General features: G+C 37.5%; 3 protein-coding genes across 3 annotated transcripts; 2 read left to right on the forward strand and 1 right to left on the reverse strand.

Annotated features, from left to right (window-relative positions):
• Positions 1 to 324: 324 nt before the first annotated feature.
• LOC116300702 (dual specificity protein kinase TTK) lies at positions 325 to 12,034 on the reverse strand. The gene is made up of 13 exons (XM_031709617.2): positions 11,713 to 12,034; positions 11,277 to 11,383; positions 9,621 to 9,860; positions 8,126 to 8,419; positions 6,572 to 7,311; positions 6,152 to 6,303; positions 5,362 to 5,614; positions 4,091 to 4,222; positions 3,198 to 3,374; positions 2,835 to 2,916; positions 2,445 to 2,533; positions 1,973 to 2,182; positions 325 to 1,843 (listed from the first exon to the last, which is right to left on the reverse strand). Exons 1-13 carry the CDS (start codon positions 11,925 to 11,927, stop codon positions 1,832 to 1,834), a joined length of 2,703 nt encoding a protein of 900 aa, XP_031565477.2. The 5' UTR covers positions 11,928 to 12,034; the 3' UTR covers positions 325 to 1,831.
• A 181-nt stretch (positions 12,035 to 12,215) lies between these two features.
• On the forward strand, positions 12,216 to 18,307 carry LOC116300697 (DNA polymerase subunit gamma-2, mitochondrial-like). Its single transcript, XM_031709613.2, has 5 exons — positions 12,216 to 12,853; positions 15,622 to 15,808; positions 16,110 to 16,257; positions 16,366 to 16,560; positions 18,093 to 18,307. Exons 1-5 carry the CDS (start codon positions 12,270 to 12,272, stop codon positions 18,305 to 18,307), a joined length of 1,329 nt encoding a protein of 442 aa, XP_031565473.2. The 5' UTR covers positions 12,216 to 12,269.
• A 23-nt stretch (positions 18,308 to 18,330) lies between these two features.
• On the forward strand, positions 18,331 to 22,766 carry LOC116300698 (trans-L-3-hydroxyproline dehydratase). The gene is made up of 2 exons (XM_031709614.2): positions 18,331 to 19,227; positions 22,131 to 22,766. Exons 1-2 carry the CDS (start codon positions 18,445 to 18,447, stop codon positions 22,389 to 22,391), a joined length of 1,044 nt encoding a protein of 347 aa, XP_031565474.1. The 5' UTR covers positions 18,331 to 18,444; the 3' UTR covers positions 22,392 to 22,766.
• The last annotated feature ends 3,717 nt before the right edge of the window (positions 22,767 to 26,483 follow it).

The following is a 26,483-nucleotide window of genomic DNA, read 5'->3' on the forward strand; positions in this document are numbered from 1 at the left end:
GGCTGAGTGACTTGAACTTCTCCTGCCGAGGTTTGGAAGGTTGTCCAATACACACGAAATGAGACGAATCGTCATGAAGAATTGATGTCATTTTGTGAAATAACACAGGGAACCCGATACAAACACATTACAGGAAGTGAGCAGTAATGTGAAAATGAAAATGAAAATGAAGGCACTTAGCTGTAACCTTGAGAGAAATTAGTTTAAAAATTATTTTTTGTTGCGGTGCTGCGGAGATCGCTAAGACTTATAAATTAAGTAAATAAATATAAAAAAGATCTAAGGCTAGACTGTGAAAGGAAGAAGAAAAAGAAAAAAGCAATCTTAGTACGGTGGGAATCGAACCCACGTCCACCAACTTTAATTTCATAATTATTCCAAAATACAGAAGATTAAAAACAGTGCCTTCATGCCATACCCCGAGACATCCGCTGGGTCATCGTATGGACTTCGGACATGACGGCGATTAAGTCCCTCTGCCCTTGGGTGTACGGATTACGCAGTATAGTGTTCTAGCCGAAGCATATCTACAGCTAATGAACTGCTGATTTTATGGCAATACATTGAAATACAATTGGAATATAGGTGATTTTAAGATGTTTCCATGCTGAGATACTACTAAAATCGGCTGGAAATCATCCTAAAATTCAAGCTCTCGCTAAAATCCCTCCAGAATCCATTTTCTCGATAAATTCGCCAAGGTACATAACAATCTTCGGTTCTTCAAACCACAATATCTGCACCGAAACCACCATAATCGGCTTCATCCCTACGCGCCTAGACAGAAAAGGATCAAGGGGATAATTAATTCACAGTTACTAGCTGCCGCATATATGTTATCTAACACGTCTTGAGCTCGCTGTTTTCGATCCTATTTAATTTGTTAAAACCATGCCTCGAGCATACGGCGAAGATTTAAACTGGCGAGCAGTTTGGATGACGCATGTTCTGGGTAATTTATCCGTTATCCTTTTCGGTCTAGGCGCGTAGGGATGATCCGATCAACGACAACCTTTAGTCAAAGGACTGTATATCACCGGGCAAAACTAATATTAGTGCTATACAGCTTCCATTTGATGTTTTTACACATGCTTTATTTCTATATTTAATTTCTATTTATTATTTTTTAATATTATTATTCCATTAGTTATTGTTTTTTTAATGCACTGCGTTTCGATATTTTCTCTAACGCATTCTGCACTAGTCATTACCCCCCCCCCCAGACCCCCCACTAGGACAGGGTGGGGAATTCAACATTCACTCACGTAGTGTTAACACTTTCCCCCGGTCTCAGAGGAAAAAAATTACTGTTAAAAACATTGAAGTTGCTGCTATTAATATTGTCAAACTGTTGAAGTACGCGTAAATATCCTGTACACCCATGCATTCACGCTGTTAAATGTGCGCGGTTGAATCCCCATTCTTGCGGTTTCGTTAATTCCCCGCCCAGTTCGTGGGACGGGGGTTTCACTACATCAGTTTCGCATGTATATATAACGCTATTTTTTGAGACCAAATACTCATTTGCACAGGATTAGCCCCGTTTATAAGTCAACTATTCACAAAAAAACACTAAAAGTCCGTGAGATCTCAGTTCAAAACTTTGGTATTGTTCAAGCTGCACATTTTTTTTTACATTACAAATGACTTTTGCAAATGATTTGCTCTTAAGCGAGGCTAAGCCTGTGCCAACATGACGCTTTTTACTGAATAAGAAAAGGGACTATTGACTAGTGAATCAGATTTTCTGTTCCTGATTCCTGAGGTGAAGCAATTTAAAGTCTTGCTCAAAGTAGCTTAGAGTTCAGACTTTTTCGTGGCGGGGAAGGTCTCAAAAGTTGTCCTGAAATGAGGAATATAACTGCATTGGTAAATTGATGAAGAAGCGCATTTATGAATGAATATAACTAATTTAGTACATTCAATAAATAAAAGAAAATAATTCGTCCTGACATTGATGAAATGTGCTTACCTTATTGGAATACAGCATGGCATTTCTCAGATTAGATGCAGCAAACGAGCTTGCTGATGTATCCATTGAGTTGTGCGACTGTGGTAATTCCTGGACATCTAGACCCTCCAGCGGTTTGCGAAAAGCCATTGATTGCTGTAAATGTTGTTTTCTTGCTAGTACTGATGATAAATCAATCTTATTTCCTGATCTCAATTGCTCACAGATACTCTACAAAAAAAGATGACATTGTTATCGTAGAGATATTGGGCGAAAAGTTGCGTGGGGGAAAAAGAGACTTCAAAGGTAAGCGCACTGAAGTGGAACAATAAAGATGATTGAGAGTCAGTGTCTTCCGCTCCAAAGAAATTACTGGATACACTCCTGAGCTAAAAAGTACTGAGAAAGTACGAGCGTGCGCTGTCGTCTTAAAGCCTTTTTACATCAGGACTTGAACGATCTGCTATACTAAGGATAGATGATAACAACTTACTTTACTTGCAACGCGAATTGAACGAGGTGAATTGACTTGAGCTTGTGCCAACTCCAATAAGCAGTTGAACAGTTGTTCCTCATTAGGGTCTGATGAAATGATTCAAAATGATGTCATTGATTTAAGGAACATAAAATACGATCTCCTATGCAATATACACATAGAAGTAAAAGAGACAAAGCCAAAGAGACTCTTGAAAGTGTCTGTGGCAGAGACATCAAAAAAGGTTCATAAAAAAAAACCTTAAACTAGTCTCCCTCACATCCGTTTTTAGTATCGGTCGTCACGCAACGCCCCTCCCCAGCGTTGCGTGACGACCGACACTAAAAACGGATGCGTGGAAGACTACCCTTAAACCAGCCTTGATAAAAAGGTCATTTTCATTCTAACCTTGTTTTCCTAGTGACAAGAAACGATGCTTTAGCAACTGTGGAATAGTGTAACGCTCTCGAGGATTACGAATTAAACAGCCCTAAAAAGACAAAGTTGAATACTTCAGTTTCACGTACTCTGTTGCTCAGGGTTGGCCTCGACTTTGTATAGAATATTCACGTGTTCCAATGAAGGCCGTGGAATTTCAATGTGTTTGTATTGTTAAAGGTGTACATTCTTCACTTTTGATATTTGTGGATATAGTTTAGACACTGATGCGAGGCTAATTCTGACTAAACGAGTCTGTGATAAAGGAGCAAAGCGGTAATTAGGAATTGCAATAAAGTCTATTGGTTCAAATACGAATATCTTGCTAACTACCTTAAGAACATCAAGGAGCTGCTGGTTGTCCACAGGTGGAAATTCTATTGCATAGTTTTCATCCATGATGCATTGTAGTTTCATAGCTTGGTTAGTAATATGTTGAAAAGGTGTACGTCCATAAACCATATTATAAAGTATACATCCCAAAGACCAAACATCACTTGGCCGACCAATCTGGAATATTAATAACACCAATTGCCGTGAACACTTCTACTAGTTTTTGAATTTGTTTTAACACCTTTTTGACGAGCTTCAATTGCTAGACTCCTTGCACTGAGTCCCGAGAGGGATTGTTCTGGGGGACAAAACAATGGATATTTATTTGCATAAGAAAAGACTTTTGTTTTGTCCCCCAGTCAAATTAATTCGGGAAAGGTTTGTAGAACTTTTAAGTGTGATACCTTTTTTTTTTGGAAAAACGACTTCCGGGTCCAAAACGAAAAGCAATTCTATAAAGATTCCTCTTACATATTTTTCATGAGAGAATTTGTTGTCCAAAGTCCTAATTATTTCAGGTGGAGGTTAAATAACTGAGAGAACTATCCAACGCTTTTTTTAGCGTTTTTTGTGAAAAGCTGGACCCGGAAATACGTCAAAGCTGTACAGCTTTTAAACAGGTATCGGCGTTTCACTCTGATGCTTTACTGTCGTTCTACTCTAACCATATAACACTCGAGTTTGTCAACCAATCAGATTACGAATCAAAGACAATAGAATTCGAGTTCCATGTATTGAAAGTCTATAAAAGCTATTCAAGGAGATGAAATGATGAAAGAGAAAGAAAAAATAAAAGTATATTTACACAAATAAAAATAGAATAAAATAAACTCAGGTGTTCACGGTTATAGAGTATCAATGTAACGATATCGAAACATCAAAGCCTAAATCACCTTAGTGCATGGTCTTGACCTTCCTGTTGTTGGGTTGGTTTGGGATGAGCCAGAGATGTCTTGGAAGGCTTCTGGTGACATGAAATTGAGAGTACCAACTTGGGTGTCTCGCTGTATACTTGTTTGATCAGCCTTTAAAAAATATCCTCTTTATTTTCCAAATTTGACTTTAGTTAATGGGTAAATGATGCCATTTTCAGTTCTGCCTCATTCAAGACAACTTTGAGAAGGGACAATTATAGTTGGTGTGAATTAAAAGGATAGAAAGGTGTGAAATAATACTTATTGTTCAGTCGTGAACAGGTTATAGTAAGGGGGCTTCTGGATTGTCTGAATTTGCCATCTCACCCTGATACAAATCATACACTGACAGGATTCTGTAAGATCCTTTAGGATTGTACATAGGAATAAAATTATGTACAAGATCCTGAGTAGGAACAGGTTCCTGTATAGAATGTCGCATGACAGTAATGTGTCCATTGACAGTAATAAGTAGATTTTTTTGAGTTTCATGTCAGATTTAGAAATGCAGTTGAAAAGTTCTGATTGACAGGCCACTAAAACCAAACTTTTTTTGGTACATGCAGGACCCTAAAGGATGAGTCTATATAGAACCCTAAAGGATGAGTCTATATAGGACTCAACTGGATGAGTCTATATAGGGCCCTAGAGGATTAGTCTATATAGGGTCCTACAGGATGTGTCTATATAGGACCCTGCAGAATATGACAAGAATACTCCAGGATATGTGCAGGATCCTGTCCGACGTTCTCTAGGATGTAATACCACGTGGATCCTGTCCAGGATTTTCACCAGGTGAGGGCATTCTCATGTACTGAATAATTTTGTTGTCTTTTGGTTTAAGAAGGCTCCATAGGCTTACTTGTATTTATAGAAAAGAATAATGGATGAGGAATGTTATGGTTGATATGCTGATACCTGATAAGCCAATCACATCAAAGATACTTTTTCGTGACATGAAAATAAAAATTCTTTAAGTTACAGGCACCATAAAGCTGTATAGAGCCATCTTAAGCTATAACAGTACAGCACAGTACAGTACAGCACAGCACAGCACAGCACAGCACAGCACAGCACAGCACAGCACAGCACAGCACAGCACAGCACAGCACAGCACAGCACAGCACAGCACAGCACAGCACAGCACAGCACAGCACAGCACAGCACAGCACAGCACAGCACACACAGTGGTATATAGTGCCCATCTCAAGATGTAAATCCCCTTGGAAGTCTATACATAAGAAATTTACCTGAATAGTGATTGCAATACCAAAATCGATAAGCTTTAACCTTCCTTCCACAAATAGGAAATTTGCAGGCTTGAGATCACTGTGAATAATTCCTTGGCTGTGAATAACATTAACAGCCTCCAACATTTGTTTCCAGTGAGCAGTCAGTTCTGTTTGAGTAAATGAGCTGTGGTTCTTGCGAAGGAATGCGGCTAAATCAATGCTACCACATTCAAGCACTAAGACTATGCTATTTTCATTTTTCTTTTTTTCCCTGGAAACAAAAATAATTCACCTCAGTAATCTATCAGCAGTATTATTATGGGGATGTCTAAAATACTATGTAGATGTGGGCTTTAAACTGAGATATATGTGATTGCATACATACTGTATACAAATATCATTGCTTTTGTTGTTGTACTGTTTTCCTTATTACTTAGTAGCACCAGTAGCAGTGATTGCTGTACAGTAGGTATAGTCTTTCTTGCACTTTTGCACTAATTGAAATCACTTTTCACTCACAAACATTACCACTACATTCATGTTGATTTTTATGGAGGAAGGAAACTGGAGAAAACCCTTGTAGATAGGGAGAGAACATTACGAATCAAACAAACTCAATTGCCCTAGTATTTCACTATGACGTCACTGCTTGTTTATGTGGGGGATAGAATCGCCAAATCCAATAGAAATTCAACTAAATTTGCTCCTATCGAAACAGTTTAATCTAAAATGGCCTGGTTTTCAGATATAATATGTGTTAATATGTACTAAAAAATATTCTGAGCGTTTGCTGGCGATGATAACTTACCAATCATATAATCTAATAATATGATCACTTCCTTGCAGTCTTTTCAACATGGATATCTCGTTGATGTAACTTTGTATTATGACATCATCTGCGTCTTCCAAGGACACATACTTTACTGCACAAACATGTTGGCCATCAAACGCACGAAAAACCTGAAAAATATATGGCAGAATTATTTTCTATCAATTCTATTGAGCGCATAAACAGAAAATTCCAGGAATGAATTGCCTTCTTTAACATTCAACTGCCTATAAATATCTTTAGAATCTAAACCAACTCTATTCCCTAGACAAATGGCTCTAATCATTTTTTCCATCACATGTAAATACGGTGACCAATGCAAGGGACTACTTACAGCTTAGTAAAGAGGTAAATTACATATTTATCATGGAATTCAAAATGAAAGGAAATTTTTCTTACCTTACTAGAGCCTCCCCTACCAATAGTGCCAAGTTTTAGGTAGGGTTTGCCATTAACAAAGATGGATGTTTTGTCTATTGCTGTGTGAACTTGAGGAAATACTTGGTTGACAGTCACCTCTCTTTTTGCAAAGTCCTGATAATTAACTCCTTCTTGGTTAGGATATTCAAGATTTTGATGCATTGTTTGCTTTGAATATCTCTCATCATAGTTGGTTCTTTCCTGGCTATGAAGGTCTACATGTTTGCCATGTACGGCTTGACAATGAGGCACTTGCTTGATGCTTACTTTATTCTGATCCAGTTTATTTTTTGATGGATCTTGATTTTCAATATCAGAATAGTTGTCATGGCATTCATTGCGCAGAGCAGACTTGGCAAAATCATCATGGAGTGTTAAGACCGTAGATCTGAAATCTGGTTTATTTTTCTCTAGACTGACTTGTGACAAAGTGTTTTCGTTGTTCCCAATATTCACTACAGGATCTCTTTTGCTTTCAGAAAGAACTTTATCTTGAACTAGAAGTGAAGAAGTGTAGTCAAGAACCTTAATGTCATCCATGTAATCAACCTCAATTTGCTCTTCTCCTTCAAAATTTCTTTCTTCGACATCCTCCAGTGAAGATACATGCCTGCCTCTCATTGGGGGCCCCAAAAACAAAGAATTGTTTTTGAGCCCACGACGAGCTGATGACTTGCGCACAGACAAGTCCATACTGTTTGACAAACTGCTGCTGTCAACTGAAAATTACCAATAACAAAAAACCATTACAATTCTGTTTTTTCTGTTTTTTGAGGGCCACAGGTTTGTTAGCATATTGCTATTTAGTGCTACCCTCAGTAAATAAAGAGTTTATTATTATTATTATTATTATTTTATCATTCAACAGAAAAAGAACTTCTGCAATAAATCTAATTGAAATCATAATACCAAGAATTCAAAACATGCTGTTTAGGTTGTACATTTTGTTTTTTTCTAAGTATCGAATGAATTTTTATGGAATGAAAGCCTGTTTTGTGACAACTTTAATAATGATAGCCATTTTGCCTATACTAAGCTTCTCAGTTGAGTTTGGTTTAACACAAGTTTTGTCACTGAAATGTGCATGTTAATGTCGGAGGCAACCTCAAAAGTATCTGCAGCTCAATATGCAAAAGTATTGGTGATAGTTTTCATCATTCTCTGCACAGGCTTTGGTACATTAAACTGACGCATTTCAATGTGCAGCTGGCTGGTTTTACCAGATAAGGTGTGTACTACAAACTCATTTGACAACAAAAAGCATTTACATAAATGTATGTGAATACATCCGTTATACATGTTCATAGTCTTCTTCAGCAATAAAGCATGGGCATGATGATTATCAGTGATGTTGCCCCTAGCAACATGCACATTTCACTAACAATACTTCATGACAAAAATTCTGTCCTACAAAACTCAACTGAGCTAGCATAGTTACTGTTATTAATTTAAGATTATCTCCAGATGTTTTGTTTCACACATGAAATAAAAAGGGCTTAGCTAACTGTAAAAGACTATGGCTGTCGTACTAACCTGTTTTCCAGTCTGGTGTAGCTTTTATACATGTAGATGGTTTGCAAGTAGACATGCTTTTGATGTTGGCTGGTCTACATATATGGTGAAGTGGTGCTGTGACTGTGTCTTCTCCACTGCTGCTACTGCTACTACTCAGCTTCTGCCTTATCCTGGGATGTAACCTTTCACTATTTTCAGAAAGCTTAAAAGAGATAACTCCACTATTATCTTGCTTAGAGGAGACCAACAGTCCTTCACTACACTCAGAACCTTGAACAGCCAGCACTTGGTTTCCAGTAGAATTGTCAGTACCTTAAATATAATTGAAATATATTGCATGGCATCTGGAAACATACCACTTGATCTGTATTCAAACATTTCTGTGTACTAATCACAGATTAGATTACATTTTTTCACTTACTACTAGATTATAGTGTGAGATTTAATAACAAAAATCTTTACTTTCACATCATGACTGTATTATTATGATAAATAATATAATAAATTATACAGTTATTTCAAAAACGTTTGTAATGGTTTTGTGGCATGTTGCATGCTGCATCTTGCCTGTTGATAATTTAGCTTTAAATTTATTCATATGAAATAATATAAGCACAGCACTTACCACAAAACATACAGACAAAATTTAAGAATATTTCATATTGTTGTGGCCAGCTTTGGCTGATGGTATTCACATTGCCCATTATATGATTAATAGTAGAATGTTTCCATCATTATATTTAAAGCCATGCTCTGATTCTGTGAGCCTAATCACAGTGTTGTTAACAAAATAATATTTCATATGTGATTAAAGCCTTAAAAAGAATAAATTCAGGTTTGGTATGCAACATGCAACAAAACCTTTACCAATAGATATATTAAGCTATTTTGAAATATTAAACTATATATATGTAGTGTTTAATAAACGAGCAGGAGTGTTTTATCGGTTTTAGACCCGATAAAACATGATCTGCGAGTTTATTAATCGGCTTCAAAAACTTTAAGTATAATTCACAAACCTTTTAGTTGAAGTAGAGCAACCATATACCTCGCAAACATCGACTTTTATACTTTGATAGTCGTTTGTACAGCAATTTCATGCGCAGTGAGGTTTTTACTTCACTGCCATGCGCAGTAAGTGCAAAAAAGGCTCCCACAAGTTGAAGACAACATGCCGAACTCAAGACAGGGGCACTAGTTGATGATAATTTATGGTTCATCAATGATCGTACGTGAGACTGACCTTGATGAGGCTCTAAGTCTTCATCTAAACTTGGATGCACCTTTATTCTGATAAGGTTGTCCACATTAGTATTCTTTATATAAAGAATACTGATGAAGAGGACTTTTTTTGGGTATAAAGGTCCATGCACGTGACGTGTATGGTGACTCCAATTGGACCAAAGGCTTATGAATTATTCATAAGTTTTTTTGAAATATATTTAATGCTTCTTGAGATTGGATTTAAACAGACTCTTGAATTGATATATTAACAATGTGTCCAGGCACATACCTGCCATCAACTTTTCTTGTGTCAATTCACTGTCACTCTGTAGAGTTGGGATTACGAGTTTCAATCTAGATTTCCCAGCTTCACTCAGGACTCCAGTGAAAGCCAACTCTTCAGTCTCATCATCCAATAGCCTTTCATTCCCTTGTTCACAGTTATGAAGTGCTTGATTTAATATGTCTATAGGTTCTGCTGCATTCTTTCGTCCCTTATTCAGAAGGCTTTTACACTTCCCTCGATTGCCTAAAGAAAAATGTTAACTAAATACAGTACATCAATTTAAAAACGGTTAAACTAGATGAGTATTAGCCAGCTATATCTCAGCTTAGCTATTTTGAGCTCTATTCTTTGAAATTCAACACTATATCATATTTTAGGCTATAATCCTCAGTGTACGTTTGTACCTATATAACTACTGATAGCACCCAAGTGTAAGTTCAGCAATGTGGCTACGCTGTTTTCTAATTATTGACTGGGTTTAATGCTGCTGCTTGATGATTTAAATAATTCATTATATCCTTAAAGCTCCTAAGTATAGTGGTTGCATAATGATCTAATTAATATTATTATTATTAGTTCACTGCATAGCCATGTAGCCACTTGTTGTAGAGCTGTTAAGTGTGATGTAATTTGAATGAAAAACAACTTCTGACTACAGACATTTTTCTGAGTCTTTACTTCATTTAACTGTTTATATAATTAACTAAATTTTAAAGGAAGAGAAAAAATCCTGGTAATAAGCTGTAGCAAGATTTTAGCTATCTTTTGTGTGATTGGACCTGGAAATACTTCAAAACGCCCTAATAGCCCTATAGTAGCATGGGAAGTATTACTTAGATCACCATGTAGCCACGTACATGTAGCTGCACACATTTAGTTCAAATGTGACTTCAGTTATGAGGTTCTTACACTAAGGTAAACTCATAATTTTACATAGTCAAAACCATTTAATTTGAGTTAATGACAATAAATGTATAAAAACTGACCCAAATGCAACGATTGCAGACTCAGTGTGAAAACAAGGTATTTTTAGTTAGTGTTCTTTTCAAAAAGTTATAATCAGGGTCCACTCGTTCTAATGGTGGATAGTACTGCTATGAGACAGATAAATCCTTATCCAGTGGATAAGCTGATGCTGTTAGCCAACTCTTGGGGTGCAAGTCCACATGACTCAAAATCCCTTGAGATATGACAATAAAACAGCTGCTATGTTGATCGTGGAATGCTTTATCTTCAACCAACATGCCAGCTATGACATAATATTCACCCCAAGATTAAATTTATCTTCTGGATAAGATTTATCCATCAGTTGACAGTGTTATCCACCCTTTGCACAACTGGGACCTGCTCTATTGAAAAATTTATCATTTGAAGGCAATGCTCATGAGTAATAGACTTGCTCAGTGCACTTTTGGCTACGATTTCAATTGAAGCCTCAATTGGTGCCGAGTTTTATGAATCTCGCTTGTCTTCTCATTTCCTTTGTCCCCTTGGAAAGCAATCGTAACAGGAAGTGCATTATATAAATCCATGTTTGCAACAGAAACAATTAGAGCAAGTCTACATGCATGAATACATAACATTTCGACCACGTCATATGGTGGTAAATATAAAGAGGACATATGCAATTCCATCGGAAATTTGTTAAACATATCTTACCTTGTGACAGCTCAAGCTGAGCCCATGCTAAATATACGATTGCAAACTTCTTAACATTACATCTCGCAACCTGGAAAGTATCTCTCGCATCATCGGGCGAGGACATGCTAAAAAAGTGAAGAAGTTAAGAAATTATTATTATACATTCTACTCACTATCTCACTTCTCATTGGCTGAAAGCCCTCAGTCAATCCATGATTAATGTTGAACTCGACATGATAAATGTAATATTTGTAGGTTTTCCTGCAGATATTGCAATAATAATCATGTCAAGTTCATTCAAGGTCATAATAGAGATTGAAATACGTTTGCTATTTCTTTGAAAGCAAAAGTAAATCTTTATTCTTAGTTTACAAAATGCACAATAAAACATTTATTGAATCCTGTTTTGATGATATCCAGAATCAACCTAGTCTATATGGCTAGAGAATCTTACCTTTGGAGTTTGGCAAACTCAACCAAAAGCCTAGCATAGCTAATGTTCTTCTTGTTTTCATCAGGAGAGATAAGACTAGCAGCCTTGCCATATAATTCAACAATGTGATGATAGTTGGCTGATTCTCGTTTTAATCTATTAATGTAAGCCAACCAGTCTTCAGGCTTGTTACCGTTCCTCTGTATTGCTGCCACCTCGAGGTCTGATGAATCCATATCGTTAAGCTCGTGAAGGAATCGAAATCTAAAAAAAAAGGATTTGAATATTTATAGCCAGATAAACATCACGTAGTTTGTTGGATAAATCCAGGGGAAAAGCGAGTCTTGTCTGTGATAATTTTTTTTCAAAATGAACTCGAAAAGAGCGCGTGAGAGAAAAACACATTTGATTGGTTGATATCTTTGAAAAACTGCGATACTATTGGTTCTCTGGATTCAAACGTTGATCACATGACTCAGCAGTGGGTTTCCTGTGGTAAAACAGTCAAGAAGATACCCGAACGAGAAATAGAAAGTTAACGAAAATACATAAATTTTCAATTGCAAGGACTTGTCGAGATGAGTAAGCTTAACATTCATTTAAATAAGCTTTTGGCTCTAGCTTCACGTCATAAATTTATTATTGAGCGCACCGTAGAAAGTACAAAGGGATCCTATTCGGTTTATGAGTATGGGCCACTTGGTTCAGAACTCAGGAGAAATCTGAGGCAACTTTGGTGGAGAGACGTTGTGATATACAAAGAGAGAGTTAATGGGGTTGAATTTTCCATGTTTGAACCCGAAAATAGATCTATTTTCACTGAGTTTGAAAGAAAATGGGTGACCAACAAAGCTACCAAATTGCTTCATGACGACAACCACAAGCCGGCTACAAAACGCTATGTGCAAATGGCTAATGTGGACAAACTTGTAAACGAAGTAGTGTCCTATATATTGGAAAATAATTGTAACGATATGACTAAGACAAGAGATGATTTAAAGGAATTAATTTTAAGAAACACAATCCAAGTAAAGACAAGAAATAATATGCACAGTGAAGGACTTGATATGTGGAACAAAACTTCGTCGGCAGTCTCATTACCACAGGGATTTGCATGGAATGGGAAGTATGTTGCCATGGACAGTAATACCAACTTTTTAAGGTAGAGTTTGTAGAATTTGTAACTTAAATTAGGAGTATAAGAGTTAAGGCTGCATGTGCGTTGGATTGGGGGGCAAGAAAGGATTTAGATAACTAACATATAAAGTCTTGCCCTATTTCACTATGACCTCACTGCTTGTTAAAAGCAGTTTTCGCATGACTGTGAAAAGCTCAGTGCTGTAAGGGTGACGTGCTGTGACCGTACGTGGTGCTTTCTAGGATTTTAATTGGCTGATTTTTTTCACGCGCAATGTGATTGTTCTAGCATTGCCGTGACTGTGTCCGCGCAGTGTTTATGCCATGTTCCGGGTATTTGATTGGATGGAGAGTAAATTTTTGTGCAATGTGATTGGTCTGGCGTATCGTTTGCTTTGTCACGACGGTGTTCATGCCTTGATCTTTTCACGGTCATACGAAAACTGCACTATGTGGGGGATAGAATCACCAAATCCAATAGAAAATTCAACAAAATTTGCTCCTAGCGAAACATTTTAATCCAAAATGGCCTAGTTTTCAGATATGATATGTGTTAATATGTACTAAAAATTATTCTGCGCATTTGCTGGCTATTCTACTTCTCTTTGTGGATTGATACGGGTTTTAGAACAATTTTCGGTGAATTTGCATTAATTTGACCCCCTCCGACGACCATGATCTTTTGCGTTTAAACAATACATTGTTTTGATGTGACGTCATAGTGATATGCAGTTGTCAGTACTCTTTGTAGAACAACGCCATATGGGTCACGATTTAGGGATCCGAGTTTTGTGTTGGGTTTGTCGTTGGACCCAACGACCCAACACAGCAAACATCAAACCGCCCAACAGCCCAACAAACCCAACAGCCCAATAAACCCAACAGCCTAACAGCCCAACAGCCCAACAGCCCAACAGCCCAACAGCCCAACAAACCCAAACTGTTGGGCTGTTGGTTTGGTTGGGCTGTTTGTTGTGTAAAAATAAAGCATGTTGCTTTTTACCTGTGGATGATGTGGGGGGAAAAAACAGATGTCTTTTGCCAGCTTTCTTGCTGGGATGTGTTTAAATAAGTTATAGGGGTTTCAGTTGTGAAGGTATTCCTGGGTCCAATCACATAAAAGATCTCTAAAATCTTGCCACAACTTATTCCCAGGATTTATTCTCCACCTTCAACAATTAGATATATAAACAGAAAATCCATATATATATATATATATACCTACTGCCGTTTGCATAAACTTGACCCTTTTGTGTATGCACCTAATTGAAAAAACGTTGTCGGGTCCAAAAAAAGGTTATATCATCAAAGCTAAGACCGAAGTGGAGCATGGGAAGACAAGCAATTATGCTAATTTCATGTGCATTGCAGTTTTCCCTTCCTGTGCACATTTTATGCATCATGGCTTTGGCATGTTCCCCGGGGGGTACTCCCCTATATTTGCTATACGGGAGAATTTGTTCACTATCATTAATAGACCACTAGTATCTTAACCAATCAGAATGCAGGATTTGTGATAGACCATTAGTAGGATTATTAGGTAGCTCATTAAGGTGGTTGCCTACTTTTGAACGTTCGATTTGAGCCCACGATGTGCGCGCGCTCAAAAACCGCTGAAAAATCTACAAGATTTTATTGAAGAACCATACGCGTTTTGAGCTTCAACAGGGCAAAACCCTCAAATTTTGCACGGGACTCTATATTTTTTGATAGCTCATTCGAAAAAACTCCTAAAAATCTAGGTTATATCAACATTTTAGGAAAAGTTTAAATCAGGAACACGTGAAAAAATAGATTTTTGTAGGGATTTTTGTTCGACTTTATGAGATTTTTTAAGAGCGCCGAAACTACAAAATATGACAAATCAATGTATCTCTCTGTCTTATTGTCGAAAATATCCATGTATTATTGTAGAAGGATTGACTAGCCTTCGTTCGTGCAATCATATAGTCTGCAAATTACTATTATCTTATTAATCTTAATTTTTTTCTAATCACTTCCGGTTGCTCAATTTTTACTCCAAAAGCTCGTGCGTAGGCTTCCATTAAATGCTGATTATCTCGAAAACGAGCTCGGGACACCCTATTTTTCTTTCCAGATTTGGAATCAGCATTAAATTTCAATTCGGAAAAATGAAGTTTTAAAAAAAGCTTAAATCAATTTCCAAAAGTAGGCAGTCACCTTAACTAGTAGGTTTAGATTGACATCTGATAGTGGTTTAGACCACAACCAAGAACCACCTTCTTCAGCAGCAGGAAATTAGAAACATTTGCCAGTGAATAAGTGGTTTTGATTTTAATTTATTCACACAAAAAGTTGGTGAGAAGTTCATAACAGCAGTAAAAGTCAATCTGGAATGTTAAAACAAAAGTGTTGTGGGCAGGATGCACTACTATGGTGCTGTCTCTTGTCACTCTATAATTCATGCCTACATGAGATTGTCAAGAGACACCCACAACAGTACTTCTGCTTTAACATTGCAGATCAGACAGGTGACAGATGGATTTTAACTGCAGCCGTTCGACTACAGATTGATTCACGTGTGTCAGTTGAGTTTGTTTGTTGTATTCATTCTCTCAGGTTTTGATCCAGGATCTCTAGTTTTCCTCTCTCCATAAAAATCAGTGTCTTCTGATGTGAGTTGAACCATGTGAGTTGAGTGCTTCATGCTGTAAATAATGAATGTAGTGGTAGTGCATGTAGAGTGAACCTCACAGAAGAGCCCATTACAGGGAATGATATTTTGTAAAATATGAGTTTTGTATATTAATAATGTTCAATTTATCCCTGCAGAAACATAGAAGATGAAACTCTTTGTCTACAGTATTTTTTTCAAGCAAGAACAGCTAAGTACTGGTTAAATTATTGGAAAAGAGAGAGGCTAGTTTGGTGGAGAAAGTTTGCCAATGTTCCATCCAACTTTTCAGTCTTTGATGTTCAACAGAGCAAATCTCAAGCAAATCATGTTACGGAGGTCCAGGTATTGAATAATTATTGATGTTGTCGTATATCTAGTAAGTTTTATTGGGAAACAAGAAAAACACTTTTCACATGGCTTATTCTGAAGTTTGTTGTACCCTGAAACATGTGCAACGTCTGCCACAGCTGACTTTAAACTCTGTGTTTAGCATCTTGGGATACTAAAATCAACACTTTTTTAGTGGCCTAAAGTTAAGACCAAGCACTAATGTAGCGCTTGTGTGTTGCAAGTATGAAACTGTTTTGTAAAATTAAAAAGTATAAAAAACTACAGTTTTTCAATTTTGATTTTCATGTTACAGTATGCCTTTCCCTGGGGAAAAGAAGAAATAGAAACTATTGAATATTGGCCTAATTCTAACCCTTTTGGTAGTCATCTAAGAATTGTTTCTGAAGACATCAGTGAACTACATCCTCACATTCTGCAAGCCTCTGCCAGTTTGAATAAAGGTTGGTTTACGATAATATATATTTATGAGATAAATATTTTTGAAATCACCATTTCTATTTCAATCATTTAATTTTGGTTTCTTATTTCTTTCAATGATAATATGAAAGGATTTGTGGCTTTGTTGGTAGATGCAATTGAAGAAAAAGAACGAGTAAATAGTAATGGTGATGTGTCTACTAAAAGTGTCCTCTATCTCCACCCAAGCTTGGCTCCAGTCAAAGTTGCAATTTTGTCTCAAAACAAAGAAAAAAATGAATTGTCAGAAGTCAGTCTTCAACTTGCATCAGAACTTCGTCGAGCAGGTATTAAAGTGAAAATAATATTTTGAGTGATCAGAAAATGTTTGATGTTAGTCCCTCTCTTACATAGCTTCTTTGGCTAGGTGTAGTTCAATCACTACTGCTAAATATTGTGGCTGGAAGAAGCTCTTTTTGACTTTAGATCCTGCTTGTAAAATTTAATGGTGTCAGTTTATGTAATAATAATAATAATAATAATAATAACATATATTTTAACACGATGAAATTACAGTTACAAACTGATGTGGTCATGTGCCTAGATAATTAACCCTTTATAAAATACCCAAACCAATTTCCCTTGATGCTCATTCTTAAATTAAATGTAAAATGCTATCAGATCCAAAGAAAACCCAATTTCGCTGATACCCATCCGTATCACTCAAATATAAATTAATCAAATATAATTAATTTATATTTGAGTGATAGAAATGGGTATCAGGGATGCAAGGGAGTAAAGGGAAGGTTAGATGAGCTAGTCAGAGAATTCCCTTAAAGCCATTTTTATTTGTAAATCATATGCAATTCCAGACTCAAAGGGTTTGCAAAGAAATCATATATGGTAAAATTACTTTAATATTGATAAAATTTAAATACCAATGCTTTCCCAATTTGACAATTATTATGAGCAATACCCACTCTAGGCCCGATGACGTAGAACTTGCAAAAGGAAAATTTTGTCCTCGAAAAGTGCGACTACTCCAACCAAAGCCACCTCGACAAATTTACCACAAATTAGCCAATCAAAAGTAGGAATCTGAACAATAGAATTGCTACGAATCAGACAAATGTCCATGGGTTTACACGGCTTAGAAGACTGCCGGCACCTTTGTTGTCGAATATAAACGTGCTGTCGCATAGCAACATAGTTGTATGATCTAACAGTGTCAGCCTGATAATCAGTCTTTGTCTGGAAGAAACAAACTGTAATCGTAAAGACCGTGTTTTATACGGTCTCTAATTTGCTTTCCTGTCATATTTGAAGTTGTACATTACTATTTTCCTATATCTTTGGTGACACAAATCACTAATTTGTGAAGAAGATGTATTACAAGCTCTTCTTCATCATTTAGTTTTACCAACCGGAACAATGGAAGAATATTTAAATTCAAAATTTGCCGCTAATCTATTGTCTAAACACTCAAACACTATTGGATAATTTGTGAAAAAATTTGTCAGGGTGGCTTTGGTTGGAATAGTCGCACTGTAAATGAACATTTTGATGGCATACCAAGGGTTCTGATGTTGTCATAGCAATGTGTTACGTCATTTTTTCATGTTCATTGTGATCTTTGGTTTATGGTCTTTGGCTTTCCAGGTTTACTTGCTGTCATATTATAGCCATATTAATTTTTTTTCGTTCATAATGTGAAGGCACAAAACACTTTCCAGCCTCCTTAACTGATTAGATTGGATATTCAATCTTCTCTAGCTGGGGTAATAGCATGAGTTAAGGGGAATTATTGATCAGTTGACCCACCTCAATAACCTCTCAAAATATTAATTATTGGGAAATGGCTCTTTCTTCATTGGTTTAGGCATTTCTACGACGAGCAGTGAATGGGATGATAGACCTCCAGAGGAGATGTATGCTTATAACGATGAGATTGGTACGCCATACTGCATTACTATACTGGAGTCTACTTTAAGCAACGGAGTTGTCACATTAAGAAATAGAGATACCACATTACAAGAATTTATTCATATTTCAGACGTTTTGAAGACATTACAAAATCATTTAAAACCTGCGTAAGAAAATCTGTAAGACTGGACCGGAAGTAGAATTATTATGGCTCGCCCCAGTTAACTCAGCTCAGCAGCTCTCTGGGCTTCAATTCATTGTCTATATCCACCATTGATTCTGACTTGTGTTAGTAGTTGATATTAAATATGGAAGACATAGAAAATGAGGTCAGTATTTCCACAGTAGAAATGCACACCGGTGGACAGCCTCTACGCATTATAACATCTGGCTATCCTTCGATCCAAGGTAAAAGTATCCTTGAAAAGCGCAAATATGTCAAGGAAAACCTAGATTACCTTCGCAAGATGTTGATGTTTGAACCAAGGGGACATTTTGACATGTATGGTGCCTTAATTGTGGATCCTGATTTCGAACAAGCTGACCTAGGAGTGTTATTCCTGCACAACGAAGGGTATAGCACCATGTGTGGCCATGCTGTTATCGCTTTAGGTCGATATGCCATCGATTCGGGTCTAGTAGCCACGGATACTGCATCGTCCACTGTTGGAGAGGTCCCTGTATTTATCCAATGCCCTTGTGGTCTAGTTAAGGCCTTGGTGGAAGTATGCGATGGAAAATCCGGCCGTGTTCGCTTTATTTCTGTTCCGTCTTTCGCTTTTGCCCTCGATGTTGAAATAGAAACCCCGCAGTTTGGCACTATCAAAGTAGACATAGGGTATGGCGGAGCTTTCTACGCGCTGGTTGCCGAAGATCAACTCAACATAGATCTGCGGTCTGCTCGCGTTAAGGATGTTGTTGAAGCAGCTAACGTCGTCACCAAGGCTGTCAAAAACAAGGTCAAACTGCATCATCCTGAATCAGATGATCTGGCGTTTTTGTATGGAACGATTGTGACTGACGGCAAAGATGGTTACAGTGAGGATCCCGATGACTGTACCTACAATGTTTGCGTGTTTGCTGATAGCCAGGTTAGTAAAATGATGAACGACTATTGAGCAACGATAAATAACTCTCATCCCAGTTTAATTCGAGTTTTTATTCCAAAATGTTCCAATTATTTTGAATTTGCCGATCATGTATTTGTTTAAAAATAATATATGCATATATATATTGTGGTCGAACTTTCATTCCCAGTTTATTTTATCGAAGTCATATATATATATATATATATCTATGCAAAAGTTTGTTCATTATTTTTATAATTATTTTACTTTTTTCTCTTTTTAAAATACCATTTCATATTTAATAATGTACATTTTGAATTAATTCAATCCCACAGTACGCCTTTTTCTTTTGACAATTAAGCAGCTGTGTTTTGGGTGGAGTATTTTTTTAAATAAACACCTGTCAATGAACCTGCAATACTTGACTCTTTTTGGCTAAAGAAAGTGAAATTTAGAATATGGATATAGATTTTAGTAAACAAGAAGAATAAGAACATTTGGTTGTGAGGGACGGGATATTACCGTATAGTAGACTAGTGTAAATATATGGGGGTTTTAATTTAAGGGCTTGGAATACAGGAATTGTTTTATTTGTTTTATTGGGTCTTAGATAGGTGTCCCCAATTAGATTATTTTGTAATAAGCTAGAATGATGTGACACATTAATAAATTTATTATTATTATTTTTTATTTTATTTTATTATTATATGGCTTAATTTTTGTTAAAAACTTTGCTATGGGATATATATTTGGAATATACTGTCAATTTAGGGAAGCACTGGTGGCGTGCTCTGCTAATGCGCCACCTCTCACCAATGTGGCCCAAGTTGGAGTCCCGCCGATCTTGATGTCGTATGTGAGAAGAGTTGTTTGTTAGTTCTCTCCTGTGCTTTAAGGGTTTTTCTCTGGGTTCTCCGGTTTTCCCCCCTCAAAAATCAACTACTAAATTCTAATTCGAACTTTGGGCTTCATGGCCGTAACCAGAACTTTTACAGGGAGGATGCACATCGAATAAAATCGGACCATTGATTGTTTTTTTTAAGAAACCAGAACCAAAAAAAAAAGGTAACCAAAAGAAAGCCGAACCAAAAAAAAGGAGATGGATGAGCGGAACTTAAGTTTTTATGGGGGGGTGTGCACGTGCACCCTGTGCTCCCCCCTAGTTACGGTCCTGGGCTTTCCCCTAGTTTGGAGCCTAGCTCTGTTGTGATTGTACCACACTGTGATACAACAGCTAAAGCTAGTAGATTTTTTTTTAGAATTTAACAAACTGACATGAGTTTTTAATGTATCTGTCTTTGTATTGATGATAAATTTCATCATCACATTGTCAAAGTGAATTCACATGTGATGATGCAATATTTATCATCAATAAGAGGACAGACAATTTTTTTTTTTACAATATCAAAAAAGATAAAAACTTTTTATAGTGATCAAAACAATCAAAGGAAAATGCATGTGCTCATTGATGTCAGCTAATCTGTTGAACCCTAGACAGAAAACATCAGTGCATGACAACAAAATTTTTAGGTGTCATTATAGATGAAAGTTTAGATTGGAAAGATCATATTTCTACAGTACCATGGAAAACATCAAGGTCAATAGGAAGGATATCAAAATCTTGTTTTTTCGTTTCACAAAAAACTCTTTTTATGCTCTACTATATGCTAGTTTACCCATTTCTATATTACGGTAACATCATGGTGTTCTACCTATCAAACCAATCTGTACAGACTTAAAGTCTTACAATAACGTATAGTTAGAATCATTACCAGTTCAAAGTATGATGCACACACTGCCCCTTTATTTTATAAATATAAACTGCTACGGCTAGATGATATCCACTCACTACAACTTGGCTTATTCATGTAATCTGTTGAAAATAAATTACTACCCAATACTCTCATCAATATATTTAAGAAAAATTCCCAAATTCATGTCTATTCTACTAGACAGTCAAATTATTATAGACCAGCTTTTTGTAGAACAAACATAACACAATTTACTATAATTAATCACGGCACCAAGCCATGGAATTTGCTGCCTGACAATTTAAAAACAGCAACACCCATATCTAGCTTACCTTATTGATTGTCTCATTAGTAAATAATGTAAATATTATCAAATGTCTTATGTGCAACTAAACAAAATAACATCTCAAAATAGAACATGTAACTCCTTATTCCTCCTTGCTTTAATTGAATATGCTAAAACTGTATGCCTTCATGCTCCTTTCTTTTCTCTAATTTGATACTATAATATATAGTAGAATATTATATTACCAAGCTAAAAAGACAACTCAAGAGTATAAGCCTGTGGTTTCTTCTCGAGGTGTCTGCCACCCTGAGTTTTCTATTCAAATTATTACTATAGCTGAATCTTTGTAAAAACAATAATAACAATAGTGACAACAATGATAGTTTTAATAATCTTGCTGATACTGTATTGTAAATATTCATGCTATTTTGTTATATATATGTAATTGTATAAAATTATTGTCTCGTAAACTTTATTGTAAAAAATGTAATGTAAACTCTAGGTTGTGTGAGATATGATTAAATGAAATGAAAATGCAAATGTCAAAAAAAACAACTATACACCGAATCGAAATATGGCGACCAATTTGAATAACTATTGTTCTGTGCTGACAAGCGACTGACTAGCCTCGTGTTCACGTGGAAACATAAAAGCATTTTCACATGTATAGGAGGCTAGTCAGTCGCTAGTCAGTGCAGAACAATAGTTATTCAAATTGGTCGCCATATTTCGATTCAGTGTATTACGGAACTTTATCAAGACTATAGGTCCTGGATATCGAAGAGAAACTATGAGAACTTATTTCTCTGCATATAAGGATCAATCCTCCTTGTCCCTGCTAATATATACTATATCTGCAGAAAATAAACCTATCTTTTTTTCTCCTGTAGGTTGACAGATGTCCAACTGGTTCAGGTGTTACAGCTCGTATTGCAGTCCAGTATGCAAAGAAGCTAATTGATTTAGGCCAGCTGCGTGCCTTTCAAGGCATTGCAGGATCAAAGTTTGGTGGTAGAGTTGTCAAACAAGTAAAGTGTGGTGAGTTTGATGCTGTTCATGTTGAAGTGACCGGACAAGCGTACTACACTGGGAAATGTACCTTTACCATGGAGAAGGATGATCCATTAAAGCATGGATTTTTAGTACGTTAAGATATTCAACCGTTTTATTGATGCATAAATTGTCAATTAAGTTGATTGGGGGTCATAATGATATTAAAGGAATTTAGGAGCATACACGCTTCTCACAACTAGTAGAGTTAAAAACAAAATTATACTATACATAGTAAAAATGACAGTGCTTAGAAACATGATATTTAAACTTTACGGATCTGACTTGAATACTGTACCACTAAGTGATAAGTGTTATCAAATGTCGAAACGTTTTGAAATTGAAACGTGAAGTTGAATGCAAATGAGGATATGATATCCATAGTTCTGTATTTAATTTACAACCTTTTCATATGTAAAATAGGAATCGATGCCTATTGCGTTATTCGTGATCTGATAAATATGCAATCAAATGAACTTTGTTATGATATCATGATGTTTATACCTGGGTGTTATGCCAATGTGTAGTTGTAGCATAATATATCCATACCCACCCCAGAAAAAATTGGAAATTCCAGGGGTGAGTTTGTAACTTGCAGAAAATCCTTTAGGGATGGGGAGTTGAACAGCGAAATAAACTCATCAGCTCAAGTTGGAGCTAAAGAGCCAAGCGCAAGTCAAGGCTAGAAACCCCAACACATGTTAGGGCTAGAAACCCTATACTAGCACAAATTTGGGTTAGAAACCCTAGAACATTTTTTTTTTCATATTTTACAACCACCATTCCCCATATGGGGCTCTTCTGAGAGGCTTCTTCCACATGCACTACCACTTCGTTCAACAATCTATGCACAACACACAGCTCACATGTTGATTTCTACAGTTTCTAAGTTGGGGTTAAAATTCATTGCACAAGTTAGGGGTAGAAACCCAAGCTCAAATAGGGATACACACCCAAGCTCAAGTAAGGCTACAAACTCAAGCACAAGTAGGCCTATTGTAATCAAGGGCGGATCCAGGGGGCAAAGGGAGGCTGAAGCCCCCCCCCCCCCCCCCCCATCAGCAGGGAAAAACGATGCTTTTTTGTATTGTTTTCCGTTGTGTTGACGGAAGAAACTCAATTAGCCCCCCCTCCCCCTAAACTCCATTAGCCCCCCCCCTAAAATTTTGGCTGGATCCGCCCTTGGTAATCTCTGGTATAAATAAAGCACATTGTACAAACCCTAGCTCAAGTAGGGCTACCAACCCAGGCGCAAGTTGGGGTTACAAACTGTAGCAATAGTTTTATTCTACAAACCCTAGCTCAAGTTGGGGGCTAGAAACCCTACCTCCAGTTGGGGGTTAGAAACCCCTGTTCAAGTTGGGGCTAGAAAGCCTAGCACAAATTACAGCTAGAATCCATAGTGCAAGTTCGGGTTAGAAACCCAGGCACATATTGGAGCTACAAACCCTAGCGCAAGTTGGGGTTAGAAGCCCTAGCAGAAGCTAGGGTTTCTAACACCAAACTGCGCTAGAGTTTCTAGCCCCAAACTGCGCTAGGGTTTCTAGCCCCCAACTGCGCTAGGGTTTCTAACCCCAACCTGCGCTAGGGTTTCTAACCCCGAACTGCACAAGGGTTTCTAACCCCAACTTGTGCTAGGGTTTCTAACCCCAACCTGCGATAGAGTTTGAAGCCAGAACTTGCACTAGGGTTTCTAACCCCAACTTGTGCTATAGATTGTAGCCGTAACATGCACTAGGGTTTCTACCCCAAACTTGAGCTAGGGTTTCTAACCCCAACTGGCGCCTGGGTTGGTAGCCCTACTTGAGCTAGAGTTTCAAGCCCCAACTTCCGCTAGGTTCTTTAGCCCCAACTTCCGCTAAAGTTTCTAACCCCAACCAGCGCTAGGGTTTCTAACCCCAACTTCCGCTAGGTTTTCTAGACCCAACTTCCGCTAAAGTTTCTAACCCCAACCTGCGCTAGGGTTTCTAACCCCCCAACTTCCGCTAGGGTTTCTAACCCCAACTTCCGCTAGGTTTTCTAACCCCAACTTCCGCTAGGTTTTCTAGACCCAACTTCCGCTAAAGTTTCTAACCCCAACCTGCGCTAGGGTTTCTAACCCCGAACTGCGCTAGGGTTTCTAACCCCAAACTGCGCTAGGGTTTCTAACCCCAACTTGTGCTAGGTTTTCTAACCCCAACTTCCGCTAGGTTTTCTAGCCCCAACTTCCGCTAGGGTTTCTAACCCCAACTTCCGCTAGGTTTTCTAGCCCCAACTTCCGCTAGGGTTTCTAACCCCAACCTGCGCTAGGTTTTAAAATACATAAGTAAAAGGAAATTTTTAAAAAATGAAATAAAGCAAAGGACAAAAATTGAAAAATAAAAGATAAAAAAGAGAAGAAAAAATTAAATAAAAGACATAAAATACCGCCATATTTTGTGAATTAGCTAGTGGCAACCCTTGATCACCATACAGCTGACAATAAATCTTCGTAGGGTTACAAAAGGTAAAGGTGATTTTTCCATTTCTGGAGCAGCAGTTAGGGGGGCCCGCGGAGGGGGTACCGTATGAGCGGGATATTGCCCCCGCCAAGTACCACCGGCTCCCGCGGGTATTACCCGTAAGGTCCCTCTGTGTATTGCCTGCGTAATTCGATTTGAAAAGCTCTCTACGGGTTTTATTGGTGTCCCGCATTACTGAGTTAAGATATTTGTTCTATATACGATGCACGAATGTAAAGAGTTTGCTTATGACTTTTGTGTAAAGTGCTTGAAACCCAAGTTTGTACCTACTAACCCAAATAAGTATATTTGTTGTGGTAAAAAAAATGCAAATAGAAGATGACACGTCAGCACAGTGTTACGAGTGTGGTAAGAACATTCGCAATGCCGTACCTTGTGCTACCAGGGAACAATATTACTCTAACGGAGGTCGTAAGAAAACACCTTATAAGAGAATAAAATACTTTAGAGACTGGATGAGTCACATCCAAGGTCATATCGACCGGTATATTTAGACAACGAAGTAATGGAAGCGCTTGACTTAAAAGAACCAACCCCGCAAAGCTTAAGGAAGACATTGAAAAAATTAAAGCTAGGCAAATATTACAAAGGTATTCCCTATCTTTTGTCTGAAATTACCGGCGACCCTATTCCCGAGGTTTCTGAAGATACTATGAGAAGGGCTGAGTGGATGTTTTGTCGGTTGGATAAGGATATTCCTTATTACCCTGACGTAATTTACGAAATATTCCACGAAATAGACCCCAACCACCCCCTGTTAGGATGGATTCCGAAAAAATAAAAATGCAAAAATGGCGTTTGTTTTGCCAGAAACCCCACTGGGGAATGCATCGCGCAGAACACCAAGCTATCCCCAGTGGGGTTTTTTGCATTTTGTTTTTTGGGCTTACGGGGCTTATTTCATCCCGCGCCAGAGGCCTCTAAGGATACGTATTCTTCCTCGTCGTATTCCATATTCCATAAGCCCCCATGTCCATGTTCTACGCATGCTTTGGAGATCTCCTTGAATTCCTTTGGGGTCGGTTTCCACCCATTTCTTCTTTTTGTGGATAAGAAGTCCAAACTGCGACTGCTCAGAACTTCTTCTGAAAAGTCTTCTCCTAAAGTCTCGCAGGCACTTTGAATGCGTTGATGTTCTATTTCTGGGCGATATAGAGTACCATCTTGGGTCATAAACTGACTTCCTTCCGGAGCCATTATCCAAGTAGAATTCTCATGGATTAACTCCACCAATGGAGAACTCTCGTAGACCTTTGTCTCTTTCTTTTTAGGAAATCTTAGTTCTCTCCAAGCATGCGCATTGTGTTGGTAAACGACAATAGGAGCACCTCTACCTCCGTACTTATGAGTTCCAGGATAGATGTAACCGTCTGTGATATCTTTGACTACGATGCGCCTTCCTAAGGCAGTTTCTAACTTCTTTACGTTTTCTATTTTCTTCCTCTTTTATTCCGACGAAGGACTAGCGTCCGAAACGTCAGTAAGTTTTTTCATCTTTTCACGGTGTATAATTTACCTTTTCATCATTACTGTTTCATTAGAAACACAGACGCAGCTCACACTAGTTTTTAGCTAGTTATATCTTTTTACGTTTTCTATGGTTGCTCCGGCCCTATGAGTAGCGAGCTCCCACTTTCTGATGGCTTCTCTTCTTTTTGGGGTAAGCTTACCGCCCCGGGAGGAATCTTCAAA

This window comes from Actinia tenebrosa, unplaced genomic scaffold, assembly GCF_029948245.1.
Source record: "Actinia tenebrosa isolate PJP-AT-01 unplaced genomic scaffold, QUT_ActTen_1.0 PGA_scaffold3__52_contigs__length_22856419, whole genome shotgun sequence".
Lineage (NCBI taxonomy): Eukaryota > Metazoa > Cnidaria > Anthozoa > Actiniaria > Actiniidae > Actinia > Actinia tenebrosa.